At 38.8% G+C, this 16,433-nt stretch overlaps 1 protein-coding gene across 3 annotated transcripts in view; it reads left to right on the top strand.

Annotated features, from left to right (window-relative positions):
- LOC108700990 (endonuclease V) overlaps positions 1 to 16,433 on the top strand; it is a 67,014-nt gene that overhangs the window by 14,980 nt on the left and 35,601 nt on the right. For all 3 annotated transcript variants that reach the window (XM_018235086.2, XM_018235087.2, XM_041575833.1), the window contains exons 6-7: positions 11,398 to 11,466; positions 11,545 to 11,673. In XM_018235086.2, coding sequence (XP_018090575.1) covers positions 11,398 to 11,466; positions 11,545 to 11,673 — 198 coding nt within the window. The remainder of the gene's footprint in view (positions 1 to 11,397; positions 11,467 to 11,544; positions 11,674 to 16,433) is intronic.

Here is a 16,433-nt window from a genome sequence, read left to right as displayed (position 1 = left end):
ATGCAGTCACTTAGGGCACATAATAAACAAGATAATATAACATAAATGTAGAGCAGTATGTAGTGATGTGGTTTGGTTTAGCCTGGGAACTATCTGTAAGGAGTACGTAGGGGGTCATTTACCTATATCTCAGGCAGAAACGCAAGAGACAGAGCTTGTCACATGCTTGTATTGTCAGTGTGTTTCCATCTTCTGTTGATGATAGCCACTGGAGGGCGGCTGCAGGGAACTTTTAAGTCATCAGCAATAGGGTCCTTGTTCTGTGGAACTATGATTATAATCAAGCATCTTAAAAATTAAATGTTATTTATCATCTGATGCAACATGTTCTGTGCAAGTACACAGAAGGAGCACAGATTCATAGTATGATCGTTTTTTCCATTTTGCTTTTAATTTGGAGAAAACAAATATACAAAATTGAGCCTAGTACATGTCATGTCGACCCTTTGCTGTTAGAAATGGATCCTAGGTATAGTCAAGATGCTTCATTGTAGTACCATGATTGCCTGTGATATTAAAAAGCAGTAATCACCAATTTTTTTCTGGTCCAGCATTGCACAGTCTTTTTTTTTTCTGCTGCCATAAATGCTGACTTTGTGTGCTTCAGCTAAAGTAAAATTGCATTTTGTATGTAGACTCCAAGCAGCCAAATCATTACATCGGATTTGTATCTTTAGTTTGTGTTGCAGCTTTTTTTCACCTTTTTGGCAATCAAAGAATGGGTATATTATCTGTAATGTTATCCATATGAATATAGAAAAGGACCAGTGATGGTGACACCAGCAATTGAAAATGTTTGGTGTGCAGTGGCGTAACTACCGGGGGAGCAGGGGGTGCAATTGGGCCAGGGCCCGCACCCCCGCAGAGCCCCCCGGCAGTCACGCTGGCTGGAGGCGGCTGCATCACCGTACGGATGAGGGTGGGGGGCGGGGCCCGGCAGCACGGCCCGCACCAGGGCCCATCCCCACCTAGTTCCGTCACTGTTGGTGTGCAATTATAGATCATATCTATCTCTCCAGAAACTGCAAGTAACTTACAATCTTGTGTTTTTAACCTTAAAGGTGGATAGAGAGTCACAAATTATAGTCAACCTCTGTTTATTGATATTTAAGTATTTAACACATGCCCTATATACAGTATAATAAAAGCATTGTTTGCCCAAGTGAAATAGCCCATAGCAGCCAGTAATATGTTTGCTTTTAAACAGGTGTCCAGTAAATACTTCCCTCCATTAGACCAACAACAAAAAATGCACTTTTTATTAGATTTCTATGAAGCTTGTTTTATATGTGCTATGTATATGTGGGCCCTACAGCCCTATTGAAACTTGGCAGCACTCCATTGTTATACAGTGGCTTATTCATGTAAACTATATTTGTGACTTCTAATGCAGATCCAGAATTATATCTGGGTAGCATCATTGTGAATTTAGAAGTATGTGAGGTCCTTTAATTTTGGTGCGAACTGACTATTTACATAAAAGATAATATATATCTTTACATTTATAATTTTTTTATGTCTTAAACAAATGATCTCAAACCTGACTTTAGCCCACACCAGTACATGTCCAGCAACATAGATACTGTAGCTTTACCATGCTTTTCTAGCTTTACATGTGCTATTGAGTGAGTATACTCACTGGATCAAAAACTCCTACTCTTAAAGGGGTTGTTCACCTTTGCATCAACTTTTAGTATGATGTAGAGAATGATATTCTGAGACAATTGCAATTTTTTGAGTTATTTTGATTTTTTTTGAGTAATTTAGATTTAGCAGCTCTTCAGTTTGCATTTTCTGCAATCTGGTTGCTAGGGTCCAAATGACCCTATCAACTATTCATTGATTTGAATAAAAGACTGGATTTTGAATAGGAGAGGCTGAATAAAAAGAGGATCAATAAAAGTAGCAATAACAATACATTTCTAGCCTTGCAGAGCATTGTAACATAGTAAGTTAGGTTACTAAAAAGACACACATCCTTCAAGTTCAACCTTTTATCTCTTTTTTAACCTGCCTAACTGCTAGTTGATCCAGAAGAAGTTGTAAAGCATGACAAGGCTGCTTTTTGAAAGAAAGGACACAGATGGAGCCACATGAGTTATATAAAATGCTCTTGAGCAAGAAAAAAGAAATATTTTTTCAGAATTTAAGGTAATTTCTTTTTCTAGGTTATTTAGCATTGTTTCAGGCACAAATTGTATATTATATTTTTCAGCACTTCCCTTAGTAAAACAAGTGTCTTTTTATTTCATTTCACACATCAGCACTGTGATGTGTGAAATGAAATAAAAAGACACTTGTTTTACTAAGGGAAGTGCTGGCCCAGGAATGCTTTATTCCAAATTGTGATTATATATATATATTTATATATATATATATATATATACATATACATATATACATATATATACACACACACCAAGGAGGCAGAGGTGACTTCTAATATCCTCATATTTTGCAACAGGTGTACTTTATAAGTTTCAGTGAGTCATGTGACAGAAATGGCATCATATAACCGATGACATCACTAAGCACTGTTTATAAGGATAGAATTTACAGGATATTCATGGCTTTTGTGTATTATAGGTAGCTACCCACTGGACTTATTACAGGTATGGGATCCATTATTCGGAAACCCATTATCCAGAAGTTCTGAATTACAACAAATACTTCATTTTAAGTAAATAATTCCAATTGTAATAAATGGTTTCCTTTTTCTCTGTAAAAATAAAACAGTAGCAGTACTTGATCCCAACTAAGATATAATTAATCCTTATTGGAGTTAGAACAATCCTATTGGGTTTAATTAATGTTTAAACCATTTCTTAGTGAACTTAAGGTAAGGAGATCAAGAAGATCCCAGGTCCTGAGCATTCTGGATAACTGGTCTCATACCTATACTAACAAGCCCTAAAGAATGGGCAGTATCAGGTAGCATTTTGTTTCATTAACAACTGTATAATCAGCTGTAAGTGCTGCTACTGGTAATTATGTGTAGCTAGCAAAATGCCTGAGAAATGTCCTATGTGCAATAGGCCTATATGTGTTTGTGTAGGCTTAACAAGTAAACCATTTTGACTGAAACCATTAAATTCACATTGCAGAGCAGCAATAGTTTGACTGCGTCTATGCATCTTCAATTGTGACTTCACCCTCAATAAATATGCAATCATATCACATTTTATAGTAGTGGGGTTTTTTTTTAAAGTAATTATCTGGCACCAAACACTGCTTCAAGATTGGATTCATGGCTGTGCTACAAGAAGTCTTTATGTATTTTTTCAGTTAGCTTTTGAAAAAATACCCACGCTGTTTGTCTTGCTTGTCATCCCATGAACACAGATTTATTATGGGCAACAAATCTCTATGTAGTACCCTAAAACACATTGTAAGGGCTATGATAAACTAGATTATTTATGGTGTTTTCCCTGCAGCAATTAGCACCTCATAGGCAGTTGACTAAATTAAAAAAAAAGCCCCATTCACTTGTAAGGGAAAAGCTGCAAAGCTGTAGAATAGTGAAATGTGCATGTGTCACCCCTCGAGTATTTGATTAAAATTCAATACAAAGTTATATATACATGTATGGCACCTGTTATCCAGAATCCAGAATGCTTGGGACCTGGGTTTTCAGGATACCGGATCTTTCCGTAATTTGGATCACAATACCGTAAGTCTACTAAAAAAAATTATTTAAGCATTAAATAAATCAAACAGGTTTGTTTTGTCTTCAAAAAGGATTGATTATATCTTAGTTTGGCTCAAATACAAGGTACAGGCATGGGACCTGCTATCCAAAATGCTTGGGACCTGGGATTTTCCAGATAACAGATCTGTTTGTAATTTGGATCACCATACCTTACTGTAAGTCTACTAAAAAATAATTAAAAGGTTTAATAAACCCAACAGGCTTGTTTTGTCTTCAGTAAGGATTCATTATATCTTAGTTTGGCCCAAGGTACTGTTTTCTTATTATAGAGAAAAAGGAAATAATTTTTTTTAATGGAATTATATGGATAAAATGGAGTCTATGGAAGACGGCCTTCCCATAATTCTGTGCTTTCTGGATAACGGGTTTCCAGATAACAGATCCCATACTGTACTTTATTGGAACTAATGGTATTTTTCTGAGTAGAACAGATACTTTAAGATTCCACAATATCAAGTAATGTAGCCCAGATTGTATATCATAAAGCTCAGCTTGACTGTTGACTGACTTGTTGATGCTTTCTAGCTGATGTCCTCTGGATGAGCCTTAAAATACAATCCACTGACTTTGTATTTGTAAAGCAGGTTTGTGAAGCTTCGAGTATCTGGGTTCAGTCAAACAATTGAAGAAAATGTAAATGAGTTCCTAAACTCTTAAACGTTTTCTACAATTGATTGCTTTGGCTTGTGTTTTTTTTTCTTTCAACAAGCAAGTTTTTGACAAAAAAAACCCACAAGATGTTGGAAACTTCCATTTAAATGTAGGTGTACAGAAACAGTTAATAACTTGGAAGCATGTGTTAGAGTTGTGGATATATGCAAAGAGTTCTGTGAGAATGCAGTAAATATGACCAGTCCTATCACATTAGGACACTAATTAATGACAAAGTGCAGCTCATTTCCTCATGTCTCCCAAAAGAGGATACATAGCACAGTGTAATTTATTCCTTCATTTGAAGTGTCTCCTTGTGTATCGATTTTTACTCCATGACCGGGACAGATTGATTGGAAGATAACATCTTTCTCACTTGCTCTTTCCTTTTTTTCCCCCTTTCTTTAGTAGAATTCTTGCCATCCATTCTTTATTTGTCATATCTTTCTCTGCATTCTACTATTTCATAATATAAAATTTGTGAAGGAAGTGTGTTGGCTACAAATCACAATTTCCAAGTCTATAACATATCAGCAAGACTATATAGCATTTTAACCCTTTTTGCTTATATAACAATTATTGGTGATCTCTTAGGGTATGTATGCAGAATAGTTCTTACATTTATTTGGTTGATTTTATGATACACCACATTGCAATGCAAATGTGGTGTAACACAACTATGCCAACCAACCTTCATGACAGTAGGGTGATAATGAACTACTGCTGGCATATCCTAGACCTTATTGTGTATTACAGTTTAGAATGAAGATGAATTTGTTTTTTAAAAATGCAGGACCATCTCCCTAATCATCCTAATAATCCATTCTTGGTACCCAAAAGAACAGATCAACAACATTCTGTCCGCAGCTCCTGCTTTAGTGGGTAGAGGACCACAGTGCAGACTCCATAACGTACACAGTTCACTGTGGGGGTGGAATGCATAAAAATCTGTATACCATTAGGAACACACCCTTACTGAGTAGGCTGTTTAGAATTCATTAATTCAGTAAAACATTGTTCCCATTAGTGGTGGTATGTGGCCTTTTTTCCTGTGATTGCAATAGCAGTGCTCAGATGTATCTCAGATTTGCAAGCAAATTACTGGTGTATTGATATTTTTGTAAATGTGTGACTTTGTATAATATATTTTTTGTAAAAGCCCCCTCCAGTGAAGTAGGCAGACTCTGTTTCCCCACCTCTGTGCAGTTGATCTGCTTTGGCAAGAGAGTGTGCTGCACCCCAGTGATGATGGTGGTGAAGGTACAGTTGATAAATGTAAGGTTATACATTTTGGATTTAACATATTTAAGCCACTCATACCCTTATGGGACTACACTGAGCATATCCATGACGGAGAAGTACCTGAGCATGGATAATAAACTTGCAATGCCATTCAGCATCAGCAAGGTGTTGCATTAAAAAAGGGCATAGATTCATGGGAGAAGAGGGTCATTCTATCCCTTTATAAAACACTGGTAAGGTCTCATCTGGAATATGCAGTGCAGTTATAGTTAAAAAGCATTTGAATGGAACAGAAATAGCAAATAATCTAATAAACGGTATGGAAGGTTTCAGCTACAGTATAGTTGGCCAAGAAAAGGCTTAATCACTAGGCACTGCAAAGTTTATAGCCACCCCCAAATGATTTTAATATCTAACCTCAGAGCATGGCCTGGTATTCCCCTTCTCCCAAAGAAACATTAACCCAGAACATTATTCTAGAGCAGTGTTCCCCAGCCAGTGGCTCACAAGCAACATGTTACCAACCCCTTGGATGTTGCTTCCAGTTGCCAGGTACTTATTTTTGAATTCTTGGCTTGGAATCAAGTTTTGGTTGTAAAAAAATCAGGTGTACTGCCAGTAGACTGCCAGTCCACATAAGGGCTACCAATACTACTACAAAATTATTTTTATATTTGTTTTGCTCCCCAACTCTCTTTACATTTAAATGTTGCTCATGGGTAAAAAAAAAAGGGTTGGCAGAATGCCATTGCAAAATCTTACCTTCTGTCCCAGTGCCCTTGTGGCTATCCTGGGTTGCAAATGCATAAAGGAGTACAAGTTTGTCTTTTACCATCTACATTCTGATTTTAATCTTCTGTACTTGCACACAACCCAGAGCTGCTGCAAGAGACCGATAGGGCAGGAGGCAAGATAGCAGCACTCACTAGAATAGTACCCAGCCTGAGGGGTGTTTAATAAGCTGAAACTCTCCAGTAATGAACCCTTTCTTTCTTCTTTAAGGGAGATATTATAACTGATACAAGGGGACCAAACAATGTGATGCTTTGATTTGCTAGCTGCTTCTTCCAGCAGACATGAGAGCATACATGAAAATTAGAAGAAGGAAATTGTGTTCCCAAGTGGTCAAACCGGTATTTTCCCGATATTTATAGCAGCGTCCCGCAACAGAGTAAAACTAAAGGGGTAGCTATACTTTTTGGGAAAAATTTTAACTTTAAGGTGACCTCCACGAAAAGAGACCCTGACGGGAGATATGTGTTTGTTAAAGGTACCTTAGGTTCTCAGACGATCACGTTTGCTGCCTTATATTTGCCTAATGAAAACCAAGACCTTACGTTCCATAAGATATCCGAAACTTTACTGGGTTTTTCGGAGGGCCTATTGGTTTTAGGTGGAGACCTGAATGTCCCTCTTGACCCGCATATTGACTGCTCTCTGAACAAATCTAGTGTGCCGAACCGAGTCATTCGTAACATAATCAAAGACTTACATAACTTACAAGTAATTGACGCATGGCGCTTATTAAAACCTCAAGAACGAGATTATACCTTCTATTCGGCTAGGCACAATCTCTATACCAGAATTGACTATCTCTTCATTAGCCATCATTATCTGAATACTTTACAGCATGTAGACATACATACACGCTCTTGGACCGATCATGCCCCCGTCTCTGTAGCCTTGTCAGTGAATGGGGAACCTATCAGGCAGGGGCTGTGGAGACTGAATGAGTCGGTGCTAAAAGATACTCAAACATTGAATGAAATTAAAGCTTCTATCCAAACCTATTTTAAAGAAAATGTCACTGCTGATGTTAATCCAGTCACAATTTGGGAAGCCCACAAATGTTATATTAGGGGTATATTGATTCAACTTTGCTCTAGAAGGAAACAGGCACATAAGAGAAAACATGAGTCGCTATTGACTGAAATCAGAAACCTAGAAACACAACATAAACAAACCCCGACCACTGAACTTTCCATTAAATTAGCTTCATTACGATCTGACCTGGCTAACCATTATAATTTTTTCACAGAATAGGTTATCACTAGGATGAGACATCGTTTTTACGAACACGGGAATAAATGTGGCAAGCTTTTAGCTCGCCTCTTGAGGTCGCAGGTTGCTAGAAATCATATTCACAGCATACAACCAAAAATTGGGAGTAAGGTTCACAGCAGCCCTCAAATAGCGCAAGAATTCCATAGATTTTACTCAGAACTGTATCAGATACCTAACCCTATGCCTGATGATGGTCTATCCCGAGGGGCTGCCATCACCTCCTTTTTAGATGACACCCAGCTGCCGCGCCTATCTCCAGCGCAACAACAAGCCTTAGAGGCAGACATCACAGCAGAAGAAGTCACTCAGGCAATAAGAGGGTCTCCATCAGGCAAGAGCCCTGGTCCGGATGGCTATACATCTAGTTACTACAAAGAATGTTCATCGCTATTGGTGCCCCACATGACTAAGGCGTTCAATGCTTTGCAAACTGAGGCCCAGTTTTCACATCATTCTTTAGAAGCCCATATTTCTCTGCTATTGAAAGCTAATAAGAACCCCGATGACCCTGGCAATTACAGACCTATTTCATTGATAAATGTGGATGTCAAATTCTTAGCCAAAATAGTTGCTACTAGAATGCAAGCAGTCCTCGGTCGGTTGATCGGCCTCGATCAAGCAGGCTTTGTCCCTGGCAGGGAAACCAGAGATAATACCAACAAACTAATTAATATTCTTCACCATGCAAAACTCAAGAAAATTCCTATTATGCTATTGTCGACGGATGCCGAAAAGGCCTTCGACAGGGTTTGCTGGGAATATATGTTCAGTTGCCTACAGAGATTTGGGTTTGGGGACCGTCTTTGCAAATGGATACGTTCTCTTTACAATGGCCCTATAGCCAGAGTAAGAGTAAATGGAACACTCTCTGATTACATTAGTATTAAAAATGGGACTCGCCAGGGTTGTCCCCTATCACCCACTTTGTTTATCCTGGCCCTTGAACCCTTCCTTTCACAGATCCGTCACAATCTGGATATTTCAGGAGTCACTGTCAGACAGAAACATTACAAAGTGGCCGCATATGCAGATGACCTCCTTTTTTTTTTAACTAATCCGCTTATTACGATTCTGAACCTGAATCACCTATTTGACATATTTGGTAAAGTTAGCAATTTCAAAGTGAACTATAGTAAATCGGTGGCGTTAAATATCTCCCTTTCTCCAAACACTCTGCAGGGACTCTCCCAAAAATTTCCATATAGCTGGGCAAACAGACAATTCACTTATCTGGGCATAATCATTACTAAGGATTATGACGATTGGGTAGACGGGAACTGTAAGGTGCTTATCTCCAAGGTAAAAAAGGACTTGCAAAATTGGTCCAAACAGTATCTATCATGGTTAGGTAGAATAAATGTCATAAAAATGAATGTTATGCCACGCCTGTTATACGTGTTTCAGTGCATCCCTCTTTCGTATTCCGACAAGTGGTTAAAAACCTTTCAGTCTTTGATAATCCGATTTATTTGGCAGGGGCGACCACCCAGGATTAAGACCTCTACGTTATATCGCAGCAAGTTCGAAGGCGGGTTGGCCCTTCCTGATTGTGCGCGATATTTGAAGGCTGCTCAATTATCAAGGATAATTGATTGGTCTCATCACTTAGATAATAAGGATTGGGTAGAGATTGAGCAGCAGTCCACAGCCACGCACTTGATTCATTTACCTTGGATAGATAAGATCCATCGGAGGATTCTACATGAATCCCATCCATTACTAAAAAGCACATTGATTACATGGGACTCAATGAAGGGGAATTTTAAGTTCACCTCATTTCCCTCTCCACTTACCCCTATCACTAATAACCCGGCATTTCCTCCGGCTTTGCATCCTAATGCCTTTAAAGATTGGTTAGTAGATGGCCACTTACAATTTATACATATTATGGACAAGACTCAGTTAGCCGACCTTATCACCCTCAGACAGTCCAGGCCTGACAATGTTCTGCATGACTTTCAATATTGTCAACTCAAACATTTTTACAAATACAATGGTGGTAGTAATAATTTGGGGAGACCACTTACCTCTTTCGAGACCCTCTGCCACAGCGAAACTCCCCCGAAACGGATAATTTCTATGATATATGACATGCAAAAGCTAGGAGGTGGGAAGAAACAATTACCCTTTATTAGGGCCTGGGAATTGGTTCTGGGTCTAGATCTCTCGGAAGAAGATCTCACTAATGGTGTTGCTAATTTGTTATTTAGCTCCAGGTGTTGTAAAATACAGGAATTGAATTATAAGTTACTGAGTAGATGGTACTATACTCCGCATAAATTGAAATTGATTTATCCGGCCACGAGCGATACGTGCTGGAGATGCAAAGGCGATACTGGCACTCTCCTTCATGTTTTTTGGTCCTGCCCGGATCTTCACAGCTACTGGTCTGGAATTCTCCAGCTCAGTTCGCAGGCGTTAGGTCGACAGATACCCCATACCCCGGAACGGATTCTGTTGTTTTGGGTTAGGGACCCCATGGCGGACGTTTCAGATTTGGCTCTAGAAAGGCATTTACTTAACGCAGCCAAGATACTTATCCCACGATTATCGAAATCCCCTCTGGCCCCTACTTTGAAAGATTGGGTCGGGACAGTAAATGAGGTTGCGAAATTTGAGGAACTTTCTTCCTCTACGGAAAAACAACTTACCAATTTTAGGAACACTTGGGTACGCTGGTTTTTGTTCAGGGAGACTGCGGAATACAAGCGAATACTGGGCTCTTAGCTGTTCGGCATATCTGGTTATGTTTGTAAGTACTGCATGTCTAGAGATGTGTGATTTTAACTTTGTTATGCTATGTGTATTGAATATTCCCTCCCCTTCCCTCCCCCCCCCTTTTTCTTTCTGTACCCCTATCCTTGCCTTTTGAAACTTTAATAAAAATCTATTATACGAAAAAAAATTAGAAGGGTTTTTTTTGTCTTAAAGGAGAAGGAAAGTAATTTTTACTTTGGGGTGCCAAATATTAGGCAAGTGATCATACTTACATTCCAGTGAGCACCACTGAGTAGTGATGGGTGAATTTGGGCCATTTCACTTTGCTGAAAAATTCGTGAATTTCCTGCTAAACGGCAAAAAAAAAAAAATCTCGCAAAACGCCGTCGGTGTCCATTTTTTTTATCCCGCCAAATTATTGCAGCGGTTTTGCGAATGTATTCGACGGCGGTGAATTGCGGGAATTTGCCGCAAATTTGCGCCTGGCAAATAAATTCACCCATCACTACCACTGAGCGATCGTCTTCCTGTTTCTTCTTTCTTCAGATGTCCTGGGGCAGACGCATGCATAGTAGACTGAAATAGCCAGTTTTTTTGTTAAAGTTCGGCTTTTCACTCTATTGCCCATGTGCAGCCATGAGAAGAAAGAAGGAAGACGATTGATCTGTGGTGCTTGCTGGAAGAATTCTGGTGTAGTTTTCTCCTTATAGGAGCACCGGCTTGGGGTGTAAGTAAATGCGTTCACTTGGGGGTGCCTAACATTTGGCACCCCCAAGTATAAAATGACAGGAATTTTTACAGTGAAAGTTATCAAGTTTTGGAATTTTCACCCCTAAGTGTTTTGTAGCAATGTGACTCAGAGACTGGCCCAATTACCCTCTTGGAGTCATGGAGGCAACATATACTATGGGGTTTTCACCTGCCTCTGGATCAACCAGCAGTTAGTTAGAAAACCTTAACATGATAGACACCTTCTATGCTACAGTGTTACAATATAGTACTTTATTTTACAGATACGAAAGCTGCAGAATGGAGGAGACTTTTTTAACATGACTGGAAGTTCTGGCACTATCCTGGGGGCTGTATGTATTTAGGGATGACACATTTTATCTTTCAACTGACTACATTTTTATATTAAACTATGCTCTTTTTTCCAACAGGCCCTGAAGAGCAGCTCCAAAAGCACCAAACCTATCTACATATCTGCTGGCCACAAAATAAGTCTAGAGACCGCTGTGCGGCTGGTCCACTCCTGCTGCAAATACAGGGTTCCTGAGCCCACCAGACAGGTAGGGAATAAAAACAGCATTTCATATTGTTGCAGTCTACTCCCAATAGGTCTGCACAAGCCCTCAATATGATTGGATCTTTGTCCTGGGGTACAAACAATCAGGTCAGCTAGTGGCCTAGTGTGCAGGTGGCCAAATTTTGCAATAATCTACTAATTTGGCAATATTGCCATACGACTGAATTTTTCCATGTATACCCAGCTTTATGTAGGAATTTGTTATATGTTATAGAATGGCCAATTTTATGCAACTTTTCAGTTGGTCTTCATTATTTATTTTATATCGTTTTTTAATTATTTGCCTTCTGTCTTTCTCCAGTTTTAAAATGGGGATCAACTGCTCTGTAAGGCTACATATTTATTCTTATTGCTACTTTTTATTATTTCTCTTTTTATTCACACTCTCATGTTCATATTCCAGTTCTTATTCAAATCAGTGCATGGTTTCTAGGGTAATTTGGACCCTAGCAACCAGACTGCTGAAATTGCAAACTGGAGAGCTGCTGAATAAAAGCGAAATAACTCCAAAAGATGCACATAATAAAAAATGAAAACCAGTTGCAAATGGTCTCAGAATATGACTGTTAACATCATACCAAAGGTTAACTTAAAGGTGAAAAAACTCTTTAAAAGCACACTAACACTAAATGAAGTGTCTTTTTTTGTAAGGGAAAACATGTTATTTTATTTAAAGATCATTATGATTGAAGTTAATTACTTGTACCAATTTAAGTCAGAGGCAGCCAGAAGACCGCACTTTTTCTACCTGTTTTTCTAATTATAAATGAAGCTCAGTTCTTCCAATGTGGGAGCAGTTATCTCTTTACACAGCAGTATTTACAATCTGTCAGCCCCCACTGGGAAAATGAACAAATGAAAAGCTTATACTTTGAACCAAGATCTTCTTGTGGTTGGACTACTTATGGGCAGGAGGGATGGATACAAAGTATTTTCCCTGTCTAGTAAAATAAGCACGTGCAATATCATCTTTTAAAGGGACAGTGCACCATCTTTTTAACATTCATTCAATGAACAGGGCTTGTGCTGAACATTCGTAGCCTATTGTTTTAATTAAGGAATATGAATGTCCACAGAGAAGCATCTGTATAAACAAACCCCTCCCCTCCAGCAGAATCATTTATTAGACTCTGAGATAAAGAGCAGCTCATTGTGTGAAGATTTACAGTGGAGTGGTGATGAGATTTGATTTGGGCTTGTACTAAGTTGAATGTAGAATGTGAATTTATTTTCATATTTTGAACTGTTTAGTTGGAGAATTATAAAATCATACACATTTCCTAATTGGAACTGTATAGCTAATTGTCCCCAAAATCTAGGGCATATTTTATAATTCTGTTTTACAAATGTTATTATTTGTTCTAGATATTAAGGTACTAAATGGTTTTATTACTGTGCTATATAACCATCCTGTAAAACAGTTTAGTTCTACTGTTTGGTGTTCCAAATGGCTGACACTGAAATGACTAACTGACGTTCTTCTTTGTCTGTTTTTCATACACAGTCACCCACTAGCTTATAACTAACACCAGCCATACACTTAAAGAGGTGGGCAGTATTTAGCTGATCTGATTTGGCTCTTGAGTCAATGATTGGATCATAATTGCATCTATGCAGGTCTTCAGATTGAGGACCACACCAATTCACAGATGGGGGCTTTCATCTGACTGGAAAATCAATTCTGGCAATTTATACCTGTCTAATTATTTGGCCAGCTATCGGTTAGGCCCGTCTATGGGCACCACACATGGGCCAATAAGCTGCCAACTTAACAAATGAAATGGTATATTTAAAAATCCTGGCCAAATCCCGAACTGAATCCTGGATTCCAAGCATTTAAAGTTATTTTCCAGTTTATGTGGTAGTCGCTACCGCAGTTTTTGACGCTCCAGCTGTGGCACTAGTGGCACTCATTGTAGGCTGACTGCATGGGTTACTAAGAACTTTATCTAAGCAGCACTGCCATGACTCAAACAAAATATGGATGACAGCTGCAAAGGAACATTACAGGGTTCATACCCCACATACTTGCTCTTTCGGTAGCACAAAAAAACCTTCACAGCCCGTGGCCGTCTTCTCTGCTGCTTGGCCAGTCTGCCTCTTCTGCTAGTCCCACCCTCCTACCAATAAAAAATGAGTAGGCAGTCAAGCAACGGTGGGAGTAAATGTGAGGCCTGTCTGCGAACAAGACTGCCTACTCGTTTTTCAGGAGGACGGTACTAGCAGAAAAGGCAGGCCAACGGTGGGAGTGAATGTGAGGCACACGCACATCGAGCAGGTGTCTGCGAACAAGACTGCCTATTCGTTTTTCATCGGTAGGAGGGCGGGACTATCAGAAGAGGCAGACGGGACAAGCAGCATGGCCACGGGCTGTGAAGGTTTTTCACTCTGCTGAAAGAGCAGGTATGTGGAGGAATTGATTGCGCTCAACTCAAAACTCAAACGGAACTCAAAACCGGCTCATAAAAAATAATTAATTGCAATCTGAAAAAGGCTTCTATTCATTCCCCAAAGGCAAAGGGGGATTTTAATTTTTGACCATACTTCCCCTTTAAACACTGCAAACGGATGTGACGTGGCTTTCAATCCGTTCTAACCTTTTAAAGTACAATACAAGCTAAGTTAAAAAGAAAATCCAAAACCTAGTCCAATACAAATCAAATCAATATATAAAATAAACAACACAGTAAACAACACAGTAAATATATAGGCACTTAGATTGTCAGCTTTGTAAAACAATGCATAGCATATAATAATAATAATAAAGTATCAAATAGAGCAATTTCATGTCCTTTCATATAAAAAAGTATAATTTCATATAAACAAATACGTATGTATCTTTTCACAGCTTGAAATATCATCCTAAAGTTGTTTTAATACGACACACATAATCATGATCATGATGATTTAATTTAATATGCATCCCACATTTAATAAAATACATGCAACTATAATGGGCATATGTAGTTAGACGAAATCTAGTATCTAGAGCAGCCATGGCACCAGTGCTCTTCCAATTATCCATTGTCAATCCGTTTAATACCCTCTGCAGCCACTGAAAAGACACAGTGATGATAGGCACGTTTTGTAGTATAGTACAATCATTTTTACGGTTGGTATTCAAATATGTACCTCATACTATATGGATGTTCTAACTAATAATTTTTATGTATAGGCAGAAGTATGTCTGTGCCACTTGGGTCAAAGCTCTGTTTTCCACAGTTTTGTATGTAATTTCCTAAATTCTAGTTCATGTTTTTTCTTTGTCTAAATGTATTCATTTACAATTCATTAGCCTATTTGTTAGTAATGCCTAGGGGTGTGATCTTATTTTTAATCTCCCTGAACCTCATCTGCAATTTCCTACCAAATCAAAAACTGTCTGTAGTAATCAAATGTCTTAGCTAATCTTACTCCAATAATTTAGGGGCCTATTCATCATGCTGTGTAAACAGTGGAGTGAAGCATTACCGGTGATGTAGACCAGAGCAACCAATCAGCAATTAGATTTTTAACAGTTGGAAAACAAAAGCAAAATCTGATTGGGTGCTTTGAGCAACATCACTGGTAATGCTTCACTCCATTTTTTACACAGCATGATAAATAGACCCCTTAGTGTTGTATGCAAATATGAACCCCAACATGATAGACCATCTGTTATATACAATATAGTATCATTAGTAACAAGACTGAAATGATTAGACCCAGTACTGATCTCCAGTGGTATAACTACTGGGGAACAGCAGGTGAAATTGCAGCTGGGCCCTCTACCCCCAGTAGAGCCTGCCAGAGTCACTACATGCCCTGCAAGAATTCCTGGAGATAAGAGTGAGAGCGCTGCGTGACTTCTGCCCGTGGTAACAGTGGTATGTCTTTCATTTCCCAGAAGCATTAATACTGGGGTGTTTTCTGAACAAAGATTTTTAGTGAAGCAGTATTCAGTTGTATGAGATTAAATCAAATGTGAAAAACTGGCTGTACAAAAATGTGGGTACCCTTGTAATTTTGCTAATTTGAATGCATGTAACTGCTCAATATGAAATACTGGCAACACGAAATTGGTTGGATTAGCTTGTTAAGCCTTGAACTTCATAGGCAGGTGTGTCCAACCATGAGAAAAGGTATTTAAGGTGGCCAATTGCAAGTTGTGCTTCTGTTTGACTCTCCTCTGAAAAGTGACAGCATGGGATCCTCAAAGCCCAAAAAAACTCTCAAAAGATCTGAAAACAAAGATTGGTTAGTATCATTATTTTGGGGAAGGCTACAAAAAGCTATCTCAGAGGTTTAAACTGTCAGTTTCAACTGTAAGGAATGTAATCAGGAAATGGAAGGTCACAGGCACAGTTGCTGTAAAACTCAGGTCTGGCAGGCCAAGAAAAATACAGGAGCGGCATATGCGGAGGATTGGGAGAATGGTTACAGAGAACCCTATAGATCACTTCCAAAGACCGGCAAGAACATCATTCTACAATTCAGCGCAATTTGCACAAAGAACATCTGTATGGCAGGGTGATGAGAAAGAAGCCCTTTCTGCACTCAAACAGAGTCGCTTGTTGTATGCAAAAATTCATTTAGACAAGCCATAGTCATTTTGGAACAAAGTGCTTTGGACCGATGATACAAAAATTTTGTTATTTGGTCATAACAAAAAGCACTTTGCATGGTGGAAGAAGAACACTGCATTCCAAGAAAAACACCTGCTACTTACTGTCAAATTTGGTGGAGGTTCCATGATGCTGTGGG

This window comes from Xenopus laevis, chromosome 9_10L (assembly GCF_017654675.1).
Source record: "Xenopus laevis strain J_2021 chromosome 9_10L, Xenopus_laevis_v10.1, whole genome shotgun sequence".
NCBI lineage: Eukaryota > Metazoa > Chordata > Amphibia > Anura > Pipidae > Xenopus > Xenopus laevis.
The sequence above is the reverse complement of the archived record's forward strand: the minus strand, read 5'-3'. Positions and strand labels throughout refer to the sequence as shown.